We start from the raw sequence: 19,308 nt of genomic DNA on the forward strand, positions 1-19,308 counted from the left end.
CACCGGGACCTACAAAATACGTGCTGTCAATGAACACGGTGAGGATGAAGCCGATGTTGAAGTCAACATCTTAGGACCGCCAGCTAAGCCAAAAGGTCCGCTTGAAATTAAAGATATAACGAAAGATAGCTGTAAGCTGAAATGGAAGAAACCAGAAGATGATGGAGGCAAGCCAGTTACAGCCTTTCAAGTTGAAAAGTTTGACAAGAAACAAGGGCGCTGGGTACCTGTTGGACGCACCTCCGGCAATGATACCGAAATCGATGTCAAAGGTCTTCAAGAGGGCCATGAATATCAATTTCGGGTCAAAGCTATTAATGAGGAAGGTGAATCAGAACCACTTGAAAGTGACGGTAGTATTGTTGCGAAAGATCCTTACACCACTGCTGGTAAACCGAGTGTGCCAAAGATTGATGATTATAATGAATATATGGTTAAATTAAAATGGGAACCTCCTAATGAGAATGGAGGTGCGCCAATCACAGGTTATGTAATTGAAAAGAAAGACAAATATTCGCCCATTTGGGAAGAGGTGTTAGTAACAAATGTGAGTATAGGAACTTTTAACTTGTAACAAAAATGTATACTCGAAATTTTTATATTTCCAGACTCCTAACCCTGAGGGAACCGTTGAGGCCCTAGTTGAAGGCAATATCTACCAATTCCGTGTACGTGCTGTAAATAAAGCCGGTCCTGGTGAACCTAGTGCTGCGACGGAACCTCACATTGCTAAGCCGAGGAACTGTAAGGAAAATCAATACCGTTTCACGTGTACCAACTCCGACGGCTCTAAAATGCTTCTTGCTTTCTCAATAATTAACAATATATAATTTAATGTCTTCATTTTCAGGAAATATTAATTGCTAAGCAAAGCTTTTTTGTTGAGATCTATTTTTACTTTTAATTGAATTTTATTAACTCCGTTTAACGATTCTCAGTGAAACCGCATATTAACCGCGACAAAATGAAGCCTATAAAAGTGCGAGCAGGTCAAACAGTTAAATTTGATGTTGACGTAAAAGGTGAACCAGCACCAACACTTACATGGGTATTCAAGGAAAAAGAGCTATCCAGCGACAATCAAGTGCGTTTGGAACATGAAGAATATAATACAAAACTAACGATACTGAATACAACACGTGCTCAAACCGGAATTTATAAATTAAAAGCTGAAAATATAAATGGCGCCGATGAGGCCGAAGCTGAAGTTATTGTACTGGACAAACCCGCAAAACCTGAAGGGCCTCTGGAACCATTTGACATACATAAGGAAGGTTGCAAATTGAAATGGAAGAAACCAAAAGATGATGGTGGCGTACCACTGACAGGTTATATAATTGAAAAAATGGATACTGCAGTTGGTCGATGGGTGCCAGCAGGCTCCGTAGATTCTGAAAAGACAGAACATGAAATTAAAGGCCTTGAGCCTAATCATCGGTATCAGTTCCGTGTTAAGGCGGTCAACGAAGAGGGCGAATCAGAGTCTTTAGAAACTGAGAATGTAATAGTGGCAAAGAATCCGTTTGATGTATCCGCACCACCTGGCTTACCAGAGTTAGAAGACTGGGATGAGCATCATGTTAAACTAAAATGGGAGCCCCCAATTCGCGATGGAGGGGCGCCAATAACCGGCTATGTAATTGAAATGATGGACAAAGATTCTGGTGAGTTTATCAAAGTGGCGGAAATTGACGGTCCGATATGTAAGGCCACAGTTAAGAAACTAGAAGAAGGGCAGCAATATAAATTTCGAGTACGCGCCATAAATAAAGCCGGCACTTCTGAGCCATCTGAGCAAACTAACTGGCATACAGCCAAGCCACGCTTTCGTAAGTAATACATAATAAATAATAATAACTACTATTAAATTTAAAAAAAAAAATATTACATTGCGATAATTTTGAAATTTTTTTTTGTTTTCAGTAAAGCCGCATATTGATCGTACAAATTTGAAACCAGTTATAGTGAAAGTTGGTCTATCCATAAGTTTAGATATAGCTGTTAAAGGTGAACCTGCGCCGAAAATTGAATGGTTCTTTAAAGAACAACCATTGGTATCCGACAAAGAAGGTATTAAGATTGATAGTGTTGACTATAATACCAGATTCTTTGTAATGCGTGCTAAACGGCCACAAAGTGGAAAATATGTTTTAAAAGCCACAAATGAAGTTGGCGAAGATGTTGCTGAATTAGAGGTTACTGTTTTGGGTAAACCGAGTAAGCCAAAGGGTCCACTACAAGTTAAGGACATTAATAAGCATGGTTGCAAATTGAAATGGGAAAAGCCGTTAGATGATGGTGGCGCCCCAATCGATTATTATGAAATTGAAAAATTAGATCCACATACAGGTCAATGGTTGCCATGTGGTAAAAGTACTGAACCTGAAGCCAAGATAATAGGTCTGCAAGAAGGCAAACCTTATAAATTCCGAGTAAAGGCTATTAATAAGGAAGGTGAATCAGAATCTTTGGAAACTGAGAAACCAATTATCGCGAAGAATCCCTTTGATGAACCTGAGAAACCTGGTCGACCAGAACTAACCAACTGGGATAAAGATTTTATAGATTTAGCGTGGGACCCACCAAAGAACGATGGTGGTGCACCAATTCAAAAGTATATTATACAAATGCATGACAAATCTGGACGCGGATGGGTTGACGCTGCTACGGTACCGGCAGACCATACAAAAGGTACTGTTACTAATGTAGAAGAAGGTCATGAGTATGAATTCCGTATTGTGGCAGTAAATAAAGCTGGACCTAGTGAACCCAGCGATGTTTCAAAATCAGTTGTCGCCAAACCGCGTTTCCTTAAACCACATATTGATCGTAACACTTTACAAAAGAAAGTACTGCGTAGCGGGCAATTGTTACACATGGAAGCGGCTGTAAAAGCTGAACCACCCGCTAAAGTGACCTGGACATACAATGGTGAAGTACTCAAAACAAATGAACGTATTAAAATAGAAAATGAGAATTATAAAACTACATTTATTATGCCAAAAGTTAAGCGTGCAGACAAAGGTATCTATATTGTGACTGCTAAAAATGATTCCGGCACTGATATCGTTAACGTGGAATTAGAAGTACTATGTAAACCGGGTAAACCAAAAGGTCCACTTGCTGTTTCTGATGTAACAGCCGAATCAGTTCAGTTAAAATGGGAGAAGCCCGAAGATAATGGAGGAGAACCAATTGAGCACTATATTGTTGAACGCATGGATACTGAAACTGGTCGTTGGGTACCAGTATGCACAACTAAGTCACCAGAAGCCGAGGTTACAGGATTGGTTGAAGGTAAACAATACTTGTTCCGAGTTAAAGCAGTCAATGCAGAAGGTGATTCAGAACCTTTGGTTACCGATACATCAACCACAGCAAAAAATCCATTTGATGCTGCTGATGCTCCAGGAAAACCACGAATCTCTGATTGGTCGGCTAGCCATGCTGATTTATCTTGGCGTCCCCCAGAAAATGATGGCGGGGCGCCGATTGTTCGTTATATAGTAGAAAAAAAAGACAATAACACTGGAAAATGGCAGAAAGTTTTGGAAACAAGCACACCCGATTGCAAAGCAAGAGTTAATGATTTAAGCGAAGGTACGAAATACCAGTTCCGAGTAAAGGCCGTAAACAAGGCCGGACATAGTAAGCCTTCTGAACCTTCAGATCAGATGACGGCAAAGGATCGCTTTGCGCCGCCTAAAATTGATAGAACAAATATAAGAGACATAACAATCAAAGCTGGACAGCATGTGCGTCTCGATATCAAAGTATCAGGAGAGCCCCCAGCAACTAAAACTTGGTTTCATAATAAAGCTCGCATAGAAGATCAAACCGATGATATAAATATCGATTTGGAGCATTATCGTACCAAATTTTCTATACCTATTGCAAAGCGCAAAAATACTGGAAAGTATACAATCAAAGCCGAAAACGATTCAGGTCATGATGAGGCCACGTTTGACATCACAATTTTGGATAAACCAGATAAACCAGAGGGACCCTTGCGGATTCAAGATGTACACAAAGAAGGTTGTCAATTGAAATGGAATCCACCATTAGATGATGGTGGTTTACCAATAGAGTACTATGTCGTTGAGAAAATAGATTTGGAAAGTGGGCGTTGGTTACCGGCTGCACGCGTTAAAGAACCTTTCGCCGAGCTCAACAATTTAGAAGCAGGCCATGAATATAAATTCCGAGTATTGGCTGTAAATACAGAGGGCGAATCAGAGCCTCTAGATGGCGAACAGTCAGTTATAGCGAAGAATCCATTCGATGAACCTGGTAAACCAGGGACACCCGAATCTGTTGATTGGGATAAGGATCATGTAGATTTGGTATGGAGGCCACCATTAAATGATGGTGGGGCACCAATTACAGGCTATATCATTGAAAAACGTGAGAAAGGTACTGATCGCTGGATTAAAGCAGCAGAAACACCAGCCGGATCAGGAATTGACGAGTTTAAAGGTACTGTACCAAACCTTGACGAAAATTGTGAATATGAATTCCGCGTAAAGGCTATAAACAAAGCTGGCGCTGGAGAGCCATCTGATGCAAGCAAATCTGTAATTACAAAACCAAGAAAATGTACGTTATTTAAAATTAAATTTTCACGACAAACATTATATATTTCGATTGTTTTTCACAGTGGCTCCGAAAATTGACCGTCGCTATATTCGTACCTATAATGTTAAAGTCGGCGAAAGAATATACTTGGACATACAGGTTAAGGGCGAACCTGCACCCGATGTTACGTGGTCCCAATCCGGCAAATCTATAATACCAACATCGAGTAGACATATTGAAAACATACCTTATAGTACAAAATATTTTAACGAGTCTCCAGAACGAAAGGATACTGGTCTATACAAAATTGTTGCAACAAATAAATATGGACAAGATCAAGTTGAATTCCAAATCAATATAAGAAGTAAACAAATTTTGTCAGGATGACTAATTTATCATTTAATCAATTATTTTTCGTTTAAATTAAATCATTAGCTAAACCTAGTAAACCTGAAGGCCCGCTCAATGTTTCAAATGTACATAAGGAGGGTTGCAAGCTCAAATGGAATAAGCCTAAAGATGATGGTGGTGAACCTATAGAAGGATATTTGGTGGAAAAGTTTGATCCTGATACCGGCATTTGGTTGCCCGTGGGTAAAGCTGAAGGACCTGAATTTGAGGTTGATGGTTTGATTCCTGGGCATGAGTATAAATTCCGAGTTAAAGCTTTGAACAAGGAAGGCGAGTCAGAGCCATTAGAAACATTTGGATCTATCATTGCGAAGGATCCTTTTGGTGAGATTTTCTTTCAACCTTAAAATATCCATTTATTTCTATATTACGTACGAGTTTATTAATATTTATTTTTTCTAGTAATACCATCACAGCCTAGTGCACCGGAGCCAAGAGATTGGACAGCAAACAAGGTTGAACTAGTTTGGCAAGAACCAGCTTCTGATGGTGGTTCTCCAATAACCGGATACATTATCGAAATGAAAGATAAATATAGTCCAATATGGGAAAAAGCTTTGGAAACAAGTGATCCTAAACCTACAGCCATCATTCATGGATTAGTTGAAGGCAATGAGTATCAATTTAGAGTTATGGCGGTAAATAAAGCAGGACCTTCGGAAGCTTCCGACTCTAGTAAAACGTTCATTGCTAAGCCTCGTTTTCTTGCTCCGAAAATTGATCGACGTAATTTACGTGACGTTACCATTTCTGCTGGTGCCCCACTGAAATTCGACGCTGTTATTACCGGTGAACCAGCACCTAAAGTTGAATGGCGCGTTAACAACTGTCCTTTGCAATCCGGCAATACTGTTACAATTGAGAATCCGGTTTATTATACAAAAATTGTCCTTAGGCCAACAACACGAGGAGATTCTGGCGAATACGTTGTAAAAGCCACCAACCACTCCGGCAAAGATAGTGTTGTAATAAGCGTCGTTATAACAGACAAACCTAGTTCACCAAAGGGTCCATTGCAAATTTCTGAAGTTCACAAGGAAGGTTGCCATCTCAAATGGAAGCGTCCAGCTGATGATGGTGGCACACCCATTGAATATTTTCAGGTTGACAAGCTTGATCCAAAAACTGGTTGTTGGATACCAGTTTGCCGTTCTAATGAGCCGCAAGCAGATGTTACTGGACTGGAACCAGGCGGCGAATACAAATTTCGTGTTTCGGCTGTAAATGCTGAAGGTGAATCAGCCCCACTAATATCCGATGAGTCCATAATAGCCAAAAATCCTTTCGACGAACCGGGAAAGCCACAACATCTCCGCACCACTGACTGGGATAAGGATCATATTGATTTAGCTTGGGTTCCACCGCTAAATGATGGAGGCTCTCCGATTACAGGGTATATCATTGAAAAGAAAGATAAATATGGGCAATGGGAGAAAGCACTTGAGGTTCCGTTCGATCAATGCAAAGCATCTGTACCTGACTTAATTGAGGGACAAGCCTATGAGTTCCGTGTATCTGCTATAAACGCAGGAGGCATTGGTGAACCATCTGATGCCACTACACCAATTATAGCAAAACCCCGTAACAAGGCACCTCTAATTGATCGTACAAACCTAAATGAAGTACGCCTAAAAGCTGGTCAACCGTTCACATTTGATGTGAAAATATCAGGCGAACCTGCGCCACAAACTAAGTGGTGGCATAAAAAACGTGAGGTAACTTCAAAAGACAATGTTAAAGTAACACACATTGACTACAACAGCAAATTAAAAGTTTCCAATGCAACTCGTGCAGAGTCTGGTATATACACAATACATGCAGAAAACGCTTCTGGGGAAGATTCTGCAGAAGTTAAGGTTATCGTAATCGATAAGCCGTCTGCACCGAATGGCCCTCTGCAAGTCAACAATGTTCACGCCAGAGGTTGTACACTTAATTGGAATCCACCAGATGATGATGGCGGTCAACGAATTGACTCTTACGTTATTGAAAAGCTTGACGAAAACACAGGTCGTTGGGTACCTGGTGGAGAAACCGATGGACCAGAAACTAAATTTGACATATCGGGTTTGACACCGGGACATAAATATAAGTTCCGGGTTCGTGCCAAAAACCGACAGGGAGTTTCAGAACCTCTTACTACACCACACTCTACAGAAGCGAAGAATCCCTACGATGAACCATCTAAACCAGGTAAACCTATCATTAAGGACTATGATAAGGACTTTGTTGATTTGGAATGGGCAAGGCCGGAAAGTGATGGAGGAACATCAATATCAGGATATGTTATTGAGAAGCGCGATAAGTATTCACCCGATTGGGAAGAAGCCGCTTTAATATCAGATGACGTTTGTAATGGTCTTGTGCCCAATCTGACTGATGGTGTTAAATATGAATTCCGCATTCGTGCAATCAATAAAGCAGGCAAAGGTGAACCTAGTGACCCAACAGCGCCACATCTTGCAAGAAACAAAAATGTCCCTCCTAAAATTGACCGTAATCACATGTTAGACATTAAAGTACGTGCCGGACAAGCATTTGAATTTGATGTACCGATAACAGGAGAGCCTGTGCCTAGTAAAGAATGGTTACACGAGGGAAACGTGGTTGTCAATAGTGATCGTGTAAAAATTATTAATGAAGAATATCGAACGAAGATTCGGGTTGTTGACTCGAAGCGTGTCGATACTGGCATTTACACACTAACTGCTCGCAATATTAATGGTACCGATCGAGCAACAGCTAAAGTAACAGTATTGGATGTCCCTTCACCACCCGAAGGTCCATTGCGTCCACAAGATGTTACCAAAAATTCGATAACGCTAAGCTGGCGACCTCCCAAAGATGACGGTGGTTCTGAAATTAGCCATTACGTTGTAGAAAAAATGGATGCTGCAACATTGCGTTGGATACCAGTAGGTGAAACCACGGATAATCAAATCCGTGCGGATAATTTAATTGAGGAACACGATTATAATTTCCGCGTGCGCGCTGTAAATAAACAAGGCGAGTCTTTGCCGCTGGCAACTACACAGTCTTTTACAGCGAAAGATCCATTTTCACGTCCTGATAAACCGGGACAACCACAGCCAGTGGATTGGGGTAAAGATTTTGTTGAGCTTAAATGGTCTGCTCCAAAACGTAATGGCGGTTCTCCGATTACGGGGTACATTGTTGAAAAACGGCCAAAATTCGGACAATGGGAAAAGGCAGTAGATATACCATTCAGTGAAACTAAAGCTTTAATACCTGACCTGTCCGAAAAAGGTGAATACGAATTCCGTGTAATTGCTGTAAATAAAGCAGGTCGTAGCGACCCATCCGATCCATCAACATTAGTAACATGCAAACCCCGTTTTTTGGCACCATACTTTGACAAATCGCTTTTGGAAGATATTACTGTTCATGCAGGCAAACGCCTGGGTTGGTCACTGCCCATTGAAGCTTCCCCAAGGCCAACTGTAAAATGGTCATTTAATGGTGTTGAAATTCAGCCAAAGCCAGGTCTCGATATGAGCCTATTCCAAAATGACTTAACATTTGAAATTTCTTCTGCTCTAAGAACAGATGAAGGTATTTACACTTTATCACTGAAAAATGAGCACGGAATGTTTGAAGCATCCGCTCATGCAACTGTTTTAGATCGTCCCAGTCCACCGATTGGTCCCCTGTATGCAACAAATATAACTAAAGAAGGTTGCCACCTGTCATGGGGTGTACCAAAAGATGATGGCGGATCACCAATTTTACATTATGTTATTGAGAAAATGGACCTTTCGCGTGGTACATGGTCAGATGCCGGTATGAGTACACATCCAGTACATGATGTAATACGCTTAACACATCGCAAGGAATATATATTTCGCGTAAAAGCAGTTAATGCCATCGGCGATTCAGATCATTTGGAAATTCCGCAGAGTATTATAGCCAAAAACGAATTCGATGAACCGGATGCTCCTGGACGACCCCTGGTTACAGATTGGGATTGCAATCACGTTGACCTGCAATGGACACCACCGCAGTCAGATGGAGGTGCACCGCTAACAGAGTATATTATTCAAAAGAAAGAGAAAGGTAGCCCTTACTGGGTAAACACACAGCATGTGCCACCAGACAAGACATTTGTCTCTGTACCTGATTTGACAGAAAGACAGGAATATGAATTCCGTGTTATAGCAGTTAATAAAGCAGGACAGTCAGAACCCTCAGAATCATCAGATCTTGTTATGGTAAAAGCTCGTTATCTCGCACCCAAGATCATAACCCCACTACAAGATATTAGAATAAAAGCTGGTCTTATATTCCACATTGATATCGATTTTATTGGAGAACCTATACCAGAAGTTATTTGGAATCAAAACAATATTCCCTTAACCTCAAATGAGCGCTCAACAATTACCTCTGTTGGTCATCACACTGTTGTGCATATTGTTAATTGTCAAGGTAACAACTCAGGTATATACCACTTACTAATTCGGAATGACTCGGGAATCGATGAAGGAAGCTTTCAGTTAGTGGTTTTGGATCGACCAGGGCCACCAATAGGTCCGTTGGAATATGAAGAGGTTAGTGCAAATTCAGTAACTATATCATGGAAACCACCAGTTGATAATGGGGGTTCAGAAATTTCATCATATATCATTGAAAAACGCGATCTTACTCATGGAGGCGGTTGGGTGCCCGCTTTGAATTATGTCAATGCAAAATATAATCACGCTGTTGTACCTCGTCTGCTTGAGGGCACCAAATATGAGTTCCGAGTATTGGCTGAAAACTTACAAGGGCGTTCAGATCCCTTAAATAGTGATGGACCTGTAATAGCCAAAAATCAATATACAGTGCCTGGCATACCAAGTAAGCCAGAACTTACCGACAGTGAAAAAACTCATATCACTTTCAAGTGGAAGCCACCAATTAGTAACGGTGGATCAACTATTTTGGGTTATGACATTGAACGTCGCGATTTAACAACTGGTCGTTGGGTTCGTATTAATGCTGAGCCAGTACCTAATACTGAATATACTGATGAACGGGTAAGCCCTGATCACAAATATCAATATCGTGTATCGGCTGTAAATGCAGCAGGCAGTGGAAAGCCATCGGAACCCTCAAATACATTTAGCGCGCGACCAATGCGTGAAAAACCAAGATTACATCTCGGTGACCTTGTTAGTCGAAAGATTAAAATCCGAGCTGGGGAACCGGTTAACCTTAATATACCCATATCAGGTTCACCTACCCCAACAATCGAATGGAAACGCAGTAACCTTACAGTGCAGGAAACAAACAAAATTTCTTATAATACTAACTCAGAACGTACTATCTTACGAATTGACGATTCCACCAGGCAAGATTCTGGTGTGTATACAGTGACTGCTGAAAATGAATTCGGAAAGAATTCTGCAGAAATTGTAATTATCGTCGTTGACAAACCAAGTCCACCTAAAGGGCCACTCAATTACTTGGAAATCGCTCCAGACCACATAAGTTTAGAATGGAATCCACCGGAAGATAATGGCGGCAGTGAAATTACTGGGTATACTATTGAATTAAGTGAATTCGGCGTAGACAATTGGCGTCCAGTACCTGGTTATTGTCCAAGAACCAATTACACGGTTAAAAATTTGATTGAAGGTAGAAAATATGTTTTCCGTGTCATGGCAGAAAATATTTATGGAATTTCTGAGCCATTAGAGGGCAAACCTGTTGTAGCAAAATCTCCGTTCGATCCGCCAGATGCACCCAACAATCTGTACGTCGCAGCCTACTCTCCAAGTTCCGCAAGCTTGGAATGGCAGCCACCGGATTCTTGTGGCGGTAAGCCAATCACTGGATATATTGTAGAAAGAAGAGAACGAGGAGGCGAATGGCTTAAATGTAACAATTACCCCACACCAAATACTAGTTATACAGTACAAGACTTACGTGAAGGTAATCGTTACGAGTTCCGAGTCACAGCTGTAAATGAAGCTGGTCCTGGAAAGCCGTCGAAACCAACTGAACCAATGACTGCTCAACTACAACGCTATAAACCTGACGCCCCTGAGCCACCAAAAGCAGATCGCATCACAAAAGATGGTGTCACTCTTTCATGGAGGCCACCACGATTCGATGGTAAATCGAAAATCAAAGGCTACTACCTACAAGTACGAACTAAGGATTCAAAGAACTGGTTGCCGGTCAATGAACTTCCAATCAGTGAAACAGTTTATCATGTACCTAATTTAAAGGAAGGAAACTCATACTCATTCCGTGTATTTGCTGAAAATGATGTCGGATGTTCCGACCCATCCAAGCCATCCCAGCTAATTGCTATTGAAGAGCAACCAAATAAACCACGTATGGATCTTGGACGTGTACGTGACATTGTTTGTCGAGCTGGTGACGATTTCTGTATTCACGTTCCTTACGTTGGCTTCCCTAAACCCACCGCACATTGGTACTCAAACGACATACTTATAGAAGATGATGGGCGCCGAATATTCCACCACTTGACCGACGATGCTGCATCATTCGTTGTTAAAAACTCCAAACGGTTTGATTCCGGACAATATAGATTACAATTGAAAAATCCTTCAGGTTTTGATACGGCTACAATTAATGTAAAAGTATTAGATCGGCCACAACCTCCAACAAATCTATGTGCAGATGAATTTGCAGGCGATGCGTTTACACTTTATTGGACACCACCTAAAGATGATGGTGGCTCTCCCATCACCAATTATATTATTGAAAGGAAAGAAAAATCGTCAAACACATGGGCGAAAGTAAATAGTTACTGCACTGTACCATTTTTACGCATACGCAATTTGACTCTAGGTAAAGACTATGACTTTCGGGCTTACGCCGAAAATAAATATGGTATATCTAACCCGGCTACAACCTCAGAACCCGTTCGGGCTCGTCATCCATTTGATGTGCCGAATGCACCTGGCATACCCCGAAGCATTGACTCAAGTGAAGATAGTATTACAATAACTTGGGCAAAACCAAAACACGATGGCGGTTCGCCTATTACTGGCTATATTATTGAAAAACGTTTAATAAGCGATGAGCAATGGACTAAAGCAATACACGCACATTGCCCAGATTTAACTTGCAGAATACCAAATCTCATTGAGAATGGAGAGTATGAATTCCGCATTGCTGCCGTTAATGCAGCTGGACAATCGTCATACAGCGCTTCTAGTGACCCTATCTATTGTCGTCGGCCACCACATGCACCAAAGATAACGTCAGATTTGTCGATTAGAGATATGACAGTTATCGCTGGTGAAGAATTCAGCATAACTGTACCATACACCGCGAATCCACGTGCTACACCTACATGGAAAATAAATGGCCAAGATGTCATCCAAGATGACCGAATACGTTTTACTACATCTGATTACAGTTCCGTTTATTGTAACAAATCCGCTAGACGTTTAGAGACTGGTTCGTATTCTATTACCCTGACTAATAGTAACGGTTCTGATACAGCATCTTGCCATGTCACAGTAGTAGATAGACCTAGTTCACCACAAGGACCGTTATCAGTTTTTGATATAACGCCAGACACTTGTACATTGGCCTGGAAGACTCCATTAGATGATGGTGGATCCCCTATAACCAATTACGTTGTCGAAAAGCTGGATAATAGTGGAACTTGGACAAAAGTTAGTAGTTTTATTCGTAATACTCATTACGATGTTATGGGCTTGGAACCAAATCGTAAATACCATTTCCGTGTACGAGCTGAAAATCAATATGGACTCTCTGATCCTCTGGAATTAGACGATCCAGTGGTGGCAAAATATCAATTCACAGTGCCAGATGCACCAGGTCAGCCGAAAGTAATTGATTGGGACTCTGGCAATGTTACGCTTATATGGGCTCGTCCATCTAGTGACGGTGGTTCACGTATTCAGGGTTATCAAATTGAATACCGGGATGTTGTCAATGAGTCATCATGGAATACTTATGAATATTTAATTAAAGATACAAAATATCAACTTTATAATCTCACAAATGGCTGCGAATATGAATTCCGTATAAAGGTCAAGAATGCCGCTGGTTTTAGTAAGCCATCACCACCCTCTACCAAATTTAAACTAAAAGGCAGATTTACAGTGCCTCCGCCTCCAGGCACACCTCAGGTTACGAAGGTCGGTAAAAACTATGTTGATCTCAAATGGGAAAGACCTACTAGCGACGGTGGTTCGCGTATTACAGGATATATTGTTGAACGTCGCGATATTGGCGGTGCAGTTTGGGTGAAATGCAACGACTACAATGTTATGGACACTGAATATACAGTACTTAATTTAATTGAAATGGGTGATTATGAATTCCGAATTTTCGCAGTGAATGCGGCTGGGCGTTCCGAACCGAGCTCTTGTACTATGCCCATTAAGGTATGCGAAGTGATTGGTGGTGTAAAACCAGAATGGGTTACTCGTCTACAAGATCGTATTGCACCATGTGGTAAAGATTTCATATTAGAATGCGAGGCCACAGGAAAGCCTCTACCTAATGCCAGATGGTTACGAAATGGTAAGGAAATTCAAATAGGAGGGGGACGAATTGTATCTGAAAGTAAAGATGGTATATTCCGTTTACACATTTCTAATATACAATCCGGCGATGATGGTGACTACACCTGCGAAGCATTCAATTCTCTTGGTTTCGTACATACAACTGGACATTTAAAGATAGGTTCCCCACCAGTTATCACACGTTGTCCCAATGAACTGCAGCTCACTGAAGGTGATAATACGAAAATTAAGATTTATTATAATGGTGATCAGCCAATGAATATCAGTCTAAGCAGAAACAATGAGACAATTTCGGAAAAAGATGAACCACACATCAAATGTACCGTATTCGATGATTATCTTACAATCTTTATTCGAGATATTGTAAAAACTGATGCTGGACTTTATCAAATTAAATTAGAAAATGAATCAGGTACTGCCACAAGTCAATTTGATGTACGTATTACTGGATTACCTTCTGCTCCCGTCGGTCCAATGGGTGTGTCTCACATCAATAAACATTCTTGCACGTTATCATGGCGTCCACCATCCTACAATGGAGGTCTACGTATAACACACTATGTAGTTGAACGTAAGGATGTGACTTCACCACACTGGATTACTGTTTCCAGTTTTTGCAAAGACTTATCTTTTAACGTTCAGGGACTAATTGAAAATCAAGACTACATCTTCCGTGTTATGGCAGTTAATGATAATGGTTTGGGACCGCCATTAGAGGGTTTGAATCCTGTTCGAGCAAAAGCACCCATTGACCCACCATCGCCACCAGGGAAGCCAACCATATCAGAAGTAGGTGGTGATTTTGTGCATTTAGAATGGACGAAGCCGGAGACGGATGGTGGTGCTCATATACAAGGCTATTGGGTTGACAAACGCGAAGTTGGTAGCAACACATGGCAACGTGTCAACGTTACCATTTGCCTTACCAATCAAATAAACTGCTCAAATCTAATTGAAGGTCGTCATTACGAATTTCGTGTTTTCGCACAAAATGAAGCTGGATTGTCGAAAGAATCTTCTAATTCAACCGCAATTAAAGTAATAGATCCACAGGCAGCTACTCCACCAATTATTGTTAAACCACTCGGTGATGCTACGTGCATACAAAATCACAATGCTCAATTTACCTGCACAATTACTGGCCTACCACGTCCAGTTATAACATGGTACAAGGGAGCACGGGAAATTACTAATGGTGCACGCCATCATATGTATGCAGAAGGCGACAACTATTTCCTCAATATCGCAGATGTCTTTGGTGAAGACGCAGACGAATATGTTTGCCGTGCTGTCAATAAGGCTGGAGCTAAATCAACACGCGCTGCATTAGCTATTATGAGTAAGTTATTACTTATTTATGAATTAATTTTTTAAAGCGCAAACTTTTATATACATACTATGTCAAAATAATATTACTTCTCATTGTTAATATGCGAGAAGCTAACTATTACGTGCTTCCTTATTATTATATCATAATTGAAAAAATTTTTATTCATTAAGCTGCTCCGAAACTGAATGTTCCTCCTCGGTTCCGAGATACTGCATACTTCGACAAGGGTGAAAATGTTGTTATTAAAATACCATTTACCGGTTATAGAAAGCCTAGAATTACTTGGATACGTGAAGGTGAAACTATTGAATCGGGCGGACATTATACAGTGGAAACAAAGGAGCGGCATGCAGTATTGATTATACGAGACGGGTCAAAATTGGACTCTGGTCCGTATGTCATAACTGCAGAAAATGATCTTGGCTCCGATGCAGCCACAATTAGAATCCAAATAAGTGATCGCCCAGATCCTCCCCGGTTCCCATTAGTTGAAAACATCAGTACCGAATCACTGTCCTTGAGCTGGAGGGCCCCAGTTTGGGATGGCGGTAGCCAAATAACAAGTTACCTAGTAGAGAAACGAGAACACCCAATGTCATCATGGATTCGTGTCGGAAATACCCGACTCACATCAATAGCTATAACTGGCTTAACACCAGGAAAGGAATATGAGTTCCGTATTTATGCTGACAATGTTTATGGTCGCTCAGATCCATCTGAAATCAGCACTTTAATTAAAACAAGAGATATTATTAAAAAGAAGCCAGCCAAAAAACGATATGAGATTGATGAGCATGGTAGAAAAGTTCGAGGCAAAGCGGACGGACCAATTAAAGATTACGACTCATATGTCTTTGACTTATACTCAAAATTCGTACCACAACCGGTCGAAATTTCACATGACAGCGTCTATGATAAATATGATATATTAGAAGAAATTGGCGCTGGCGCATTTGGAGTCGTACATAGATGTCGCGAACGTAGTACAGGTAACATATTTGCCGCAAAGTTTATTCCTGTATCACATGCGGTAGAAAAGGATTTAATACGACGGGAAATTGATGTTATGAATCAATTGCATCATCAGAAATTAATCAACCTGCACGATGCATTTGAAGATGACGATGAGATGGTGCTTATTTTAGAATTGTGAGTACATAATTTATTGAGGAGTTATATTAACACATATAACTTTGCGTAAGGCATATATGTATGTACATAATTTATACTTGCATGAACAGCAAATCATTATATTTTAGTAAAGCAAAAGGAGTACCTAAGACTTCTTATGTATGAGGCACTAGTTATGATATAACTTTATACATTTTTAAAAACTAGAAATAATTTTTTTAAGCGCGTGCTCATATATTTTCAATTTATCACATAACCTCAAATTTATCACATACTCTCAATAAACGAATTCATTTCGGAAAACGAACGTATTCCACAAATGAAGGTACATAACTGCAGTTTAGTGTTAAGGATCACAGTGAGTAGAAATCTGTGGGAACAAATTTTTTGTTCCTTACATTTTTTTCTACTTGCTTATATCACACATTCCATAATTTTCATTCCACCTGATGTTTTAACTTGACAATATAATCGTATAAATCAGGCACCAACAAAGATGTCAAAACAAAACTTAACAAATAGCAGTGTGAAATCTCTCATCTAAAAAACCGCCGGATACCGTATATGAGGACCCCAGTGCCTATGTCTAACTTTATACTGAAAATATCGGTCAATTTATATCTTATTCCATTTATTTGTATCATATATTAATATATAATAATTTTCGCTAATCTAATAAATTGTTCAATGTGTGAGGGTCAACTTGCTTAGAAATATTTTCTCTTTCAAAAGTTGAAGCAAGCAATGATTTCCGCCGCTCAGTTTGACGTTATAACGATTATATTGATTAATATGTATGTAAGATTTTGTGTTAGTAGCATTAAATGAAAATGTGATTTTATGGTAGACACAATGTGGTTTAGTAACAACAAATATACATATGTATGTTAAAAAACATAAAAAAAAAACGCTTTTCAATCACTTTAAACTAAACAGTCAAAAATAATTCTTAATATAAACTGACAGTAATATTGACCGAAAAAAGTGTGGAATGCTCGATACGAAAATGGCACAAACCATCACTAATAGCATGTTTTTGGGTTTTTAAACCATATTTATTATTTAGTCACACGTTGTGTTTTTACTTTTTTATACCCTCGCAAACTGTTGCAACAGAGTATAATAGTTTTGTTCACCTAACGGTTGTTTGTATCACCTAAAACTAATCGAGTTAGATATAGGGTTATATATATATTAATGATCAGGATGAAGAGACGAGTTGAAATCCGGGTGACTGTCTGTCCGTCCGTCCGTCTGTCCGTCCGTGCAAGCTGTAACTTGAGTAAAAATTGAGATATTTTTATGAAACTTGGTAGACATGTTTCTTTGTACCGTGAAAGGGTGAATATTGCAGATGGGGGTAATCGGACCACTGCTACGCGCACAAAACGCCATTAATCAAAAGCAAATAAATTGCCATAACTAAGCTCCGCAATAAGATACAAGACTGTTATTTGGTACACAGGATCACATTTGGGAGGGGCATCTGCAGTTAAAATTTTTTTTTAAAAAGTGGTCCCGCCTCTAATAGGTTTAATGTGCATATCTCCTAAACCGCTAACGCTATAATAACAAAATTCACTGGAAGCAAATTTTTTTAGCACTTCTGTTGACGGTGTGAAAATAGTTGAAATCGGGTGGCAACTCCGCCCACTCCCCATATAACGGTACTGTTAAAAACTACTAAAAGCGCTATAAATCAAGCACTAAACACGCCAGAGACATTAAATTTTATCTCTGGGATGGTATGAGATGACTTTATAGGAACCGCGTTCAAAATTAGACAGGGAGCGTGGCACAGCCCACTTTTAGGTGAAAACCCATATCTTGAGATCTGCTTAACCAATTTTAACAAAATTCGGTACATAACGTTATTTTCCTATGTTATAGTGCGAAAATGGGCGAAATCGGACTACAACCACGCCTACTTCCCATATAACACCATTTTAAATTCCATCTGATTCTTTCTCTTTCCACTATGCATATCAAGCAACAATGATTATATCGGGGTAAAACTTTGCGTGAATAATACGTTTAAAGTATGCCTTGTGGCCAAAAATTGTCTAAATCGAACCAAAACTGTTCAAGCCCCTAAGTACTAAATATGTGGACCCCAGTGCCTATAGTTGACCTTCTACCGAAAATATCAGCCAATCCACAAAGAAATTTCAAACGAGTATACCATTTGACTTTGCGAGAGTATAACATGTTCGGTTACATCCGAACTTATCCCTTCCTTACTTGTTTAAGGATGGGTTTGAGTAAATTTGTTATTCAAATGACAGCATAGAAGTTGATGCTTTTAGCTGAATAGTTTTATGGGCATTTTTTTTCAGGATGGATAGTTGAAGCCTTTAGCTGCATAGTTTTAGGCAATTTTTGTTTTGTATTTTTCCAGTGCCTATTGAATTGTAGATTCTTTTGTCAGTACTATTCAGTTCCAGTGCCACTGAAAAAGTTACAAACATACAAACGCATATATATACAATACATACATACAAACATACAGGTGAAGCTAATAAAAGTGTTATAAAAATAAAACAAATGGTCTACAAGGTGCGTTCCAAAGTAAACAGGACTTTAAAAAAAAAAAGAACAAATGGTTTTATCGGCAAAATCAATTAATTTTATTCAAAATAGTCTCCTTCTGCTTTAATACAGCTTATCACGGTCCAAAAGCATGTCGAACGAGTGTTTTGGCTCGTTGCCTGAATACGGCGCACCAAACGCTTCAAAACTCCAAGGTAGAATACCGCACTAACATTTTGGCCGGGTGGAACAAATTCTTTGTGGACAATACCGTTGGAATCATAAAAACAAATCAGCATTGTCCTCACTTTTGACTTCTCCAGGCGCGATTTTTTGGGTTTCGGCTCATTTCTCATTTATGTCTTCACGACCACTTTGAAAACGTTGAAACCACTCGTGCACTCTGCTACGGGATAGGCAATCATCGCCATAAACTTGTTTCAGCAATTGAAACGTTTCGGTAAAAGTTTTACCAATTTTAAAACAAAATTTAATGTTGGCTCTTTGTTCGAAGCTTATTTTCGCACCAATGACAAAAACATACTGACACTTAAAACGCAATAACTGCACTTCCAATAGATGAAATGTCATTAAATTTTTATTGGAAGTCGATAAAGGATAGGAGATTCTAACGCACTGGTCGACATATAGATGGCGCCACTAGAGTTTACTTTGTTACTTTTTTGCTGTTTACTTTGGAACGCACATTGTTCATGTTTCTTGGACTCCAACATAATCATCTAGGTATCTTTGGTAGAATTTACTATATATTTGGTGGTACCTTAATAAAAATAAGTG

The 19,308-nt window shown here is 39.8% G+C and overlaps 1 protein-coding gene and 1 long non-coding RNA gene across 36 annotated transcripts in view; one reads left to right on the top strand and one right to left on the bottom strand.

Moving 5' to 3' along the window:
• Positions 1-19,308, top strand: part of bt (projectin protein bent) — a 110,495-nt gene that overhangs the window by 81,125 nt on the left and 10,062 nt on the right. For 32 of the 33 annotated variants that reach the window (XM_070112640.1, XM_070112662.1, XM_070112637.1 and 29 more), the window contains 8 exons: positions 1-547; positions 609-744; positions 939-1,829; positions 1,924-4,596; positions 4,658-4,939; positions 5,011-5,310; positions 5,389-14,859; positions 15,021-15,999. The exon at positions 1-547 is cut by the window's left edge and continues 217 nt beyond it. In XM_070112640.1, the coding sequence (XP_069968741.1) occupies positions 1-547; positions 609-744; positions 939-1,829; positions 1,924-4,596; positions 4,658-4,939; positions 5,011-5,310; positions 5,389-14,859; positions 15,021-15,999 (15,279 nt within the window). The remainder of the gene's footprint in view (positions 548-608; positions 745-938; positions 1,830-1,923; positions 4,597-4,657; positions 4,940-5,010; positions 5,311-5,388; positions 14,860-15,020; positions 16,000-19,308) is intronic. The other variant, XM_070112667.1, reaches the window with a different exon arrangement.
• Positions 1-19,308, bottom strand: part of LOC138858147 (uncharacterized) — a 43,682-nt gene that overhangs the window by 21,355 nt on the left and 3,019 nt on the right. For all 3 annotated transcript variants that reach the window (XR_011397371.1, XR_011397373.1, XR_011397372.1), the window contains exon 2: positions 1-19,291. This exon is cut by the window's left edge and continues 18,458 nt beyond it. This is a non-coding gene — a long non-coding RNA (uncharacterized lncRNA). The remainder of the gene's footprint in view (positions 19,292-19,308) is intronic.

Source organism: Bactrocera oleae, chromosome X (assembly GCF_042242935.1).
Source record: "Bactrocera oleae isolate idBacOlea1 chromosome X, idBacOlea1, whole genome shotgun sequence".
Classification (NCBI taxonomy): Eukaryota; Metazoa; Arthropoda; class Insecta; order Diptera; family Tephritidae; genus Bactrocera; species Bactrocera oleae.